Source organism: Gekko japonicus, unplaced genomic scaffold, assembly GCF_001447785.1.
Source record: "Gekko japonicus isolate JY-2015 unplaced genomic scaffold, Gekko_japonicus_V1.1 scaffold3673, whole genome shotgun sequence".
In the NCBI taxonomy this organism is placed as follows: Eukaryota; Metazoa; Chordata; class Lepidosauria; order Squamata; family Gekkonidae; genus Gekko; species Gekko japonicus.
The window spans coordinates 156,019-158,146 of NW_015166542.1; the positions used below are offsets into that span (position 1 = coordinate 156,019).

At 63.6% G+C, this 2,128-nt stretch overlaps 1 protein-coding gene across 1 annotated transcript in view; it reads right to left on the reverse strand.

Annotated features, from left to right (window-relative positions):
* PLTP (phospholipid transfer protein) overlaps positions 1-1,402 on the reverse strand; it is a gene marked incomplete at its 5' end in the record, with an annotated part of 4,327 nt that extends 2,925 nt beyond the window's left edge. Inside the window, 3 exons of the mRNA XM_015412323.1 lie at positions 59-223; positions 1,026-1,085; positions 1,181-1,402. Of these exons, the coding sequence (XP_015267809.1) occupies positions 59-223; positions 1,026-1,085; positions 1,181-1,402 (447 nt within the window). The remainder of the gene's footprint in view (positions 1-58; positions 224-1,025; positions 1,086-1,180) is intronic.
* Positions 1,403-2,128: the final 726 nt, after the last annotated feature.

Here is a 2,128-nt window from a genome sequence, read left to right on the forward strand (position 1 = left end):
AATGGCCCTGGGGGGGTGGGATTCTGGGGCAGGCAAACGCCAACCCTGCTCGGCTTACCATGGTCATGCTGGAAAGCTGGACCAGGGGCTCGTTGGGGGGCACCAAGAAGATCCCGAGGTTGGCCGAGACGGAGACGCTTGTGCCGGAGGGCTTGATGGCGCAGGTGGGCGGGGCCGTCACCTGCAGCTGCAGCATCAGCGGCGCGTCCACCACGGAGGGATTCTGGAGGGCAGAGGGAGGCCGATGGGAGCCGGGAAGAGGTCCCTGGCCTGCCCCGGAGCGGGAGTGCCCTGCCCCCTCTGGGAGGGGCTCCTCCTGCCCAGGGGCCTCCATGGCCAGGTGCAGTCTACCTCTGCCTCACTGTCGGGGAGAAGCGGCCTCCTTCAAGCCCGCCTCGTGGGCTTCCGGCAGCAGCTGGCTGGGAACCAGAGGCTGCGTTGGGTGGTCCCACTGGGGCCTGATCCGGCAGGTGCCTCTCACGCTTGCCACAGCTTTAAGAGCAGGCACTGAAGGATGGGGGGGGGGAGTGGAGAATGACAGCAGGAGCCCCCCTCCCTCTTCTGGCCCGGCCTCTTCCTCTTCCCAGGAGCGCTGCATGCAAAAGCCACTCCCTTGAGGGAAAGGGACACCAGAGCTCAGAGGCCTGGCACTGCCAAGGGGGCTTGGGTGGGCCTGGGCCCAGCACGGGCAATGCTCACTGCTTCTTGCAGCTTCAGCCTTCAGGAGAGCAGGGCACCCGGGCACTACCCCTGCTGGCATCATGTCTATCGTCTGGGGAGGGGAGGGAGGGTCTGCAAAACCTACCCATTGTGGAGACGTGGCCAGTCTCTGTCTCCTGCCTGAAGACCGCTGAGGCCCCTTCGACCCCAGCAAGCTCCGGCTGCCGAGCGGGCCGAGACCTCCACTCCGCCTTGCTGGCACAGGGAGGCTGGGCAGGAGGCCTTGGGTGGCACACACCGGGCTTGGGGCACTTCAGCCTGCTCCCCCTGCCAACCAACCGCCTCCCCCCAGCTGTGCCACCTACCAAGAGCATGATGCTCCCGAAGAAGGAGGCCCGCAGCAGGACGTCCAAGTCTTTGGGCACCTGGGAAGGGGAGGAGAGCAGAGCCTCAGGCCGGGCATGGCCCCCACCCCCGCCTGCCCGGAGGGCCCTTCGCAGACACACAGAGACACACAGACCTGTTCGCCAGCAAGCTCCATCCTCAGAACACCGGCGTGGTAGTAGGCAAACAGGGCGGAGTCGAAGAAATACTCGGAGAGGGACACGTACACCATGCGCTCCGTCTCCTTGACAAGAGGCTCCGTGGCCAAGTTGGGGAGGGTCCGGTTTTCATCCTCCAGAGGGAAGAATGAGCCCTGGGGTGGGGAGGGGGGAGGCAGGTCGGAGGCAGGCCCCTGCTTTCAGACACACAAACACCCCACTGCCACCCACCCACCCAGGTGCTTGGGAAAGTGTCCCTGCTGACTGACCGCATCAGGTGGCCCTGGGGGCAGGCCTTTGACCCCCCGCCAGTCCAATGTTCCCTCTAAGCTGTGTGGAGTCTTGTGAGCAAAAATCCTACTTTGTGAGCTCCTGGCATTAAAGTTGTGAGCGAGTGATTTGGATGCTGCATAAATTAGTTTGCTCTGGAGCCCTCCTTCCTGAGCTGAGACAAAAATGTGTGAGCCGGAGGCTAAAAAACTGTGAGCTAGCTCACACCCAGCTTAGAGGGAACACTGCCCACCGCATCCTGCAGCTCCTCTTGGCCTCCCCAGCACTCCCGGGACCCCATCCTGCTCTCTCCCCAAGCGCTGGGGGGGGGCTTCAAGTTGCCCACAAAAGGCAAGCCACAAACCCAAATTTATGGGGCTCTTTGTCGGGTACTGAAGGGCTTCCTTTTGGAGCTAAGCGGAGGCAACAGCGGCCACGGCCTGAGCCCCACAGGGAAGGACTCAGCAGGTACTCAACAGCAGGGCCTGCCTTTGGGAGAGGCACGGTGGAAGTCCTCGGCCCGCAGGCCTGGCTCTGGCGACACCTGGGCATTTGGGGAGGAAGATTCGTGTGGAGGAATTGGGGGGGGGGGTGAGTCTCGCTGCATTCCCTGAGCTGCGGCCCTGGTGCCAGTTTGGTGCAGTGATTAGGAGCGC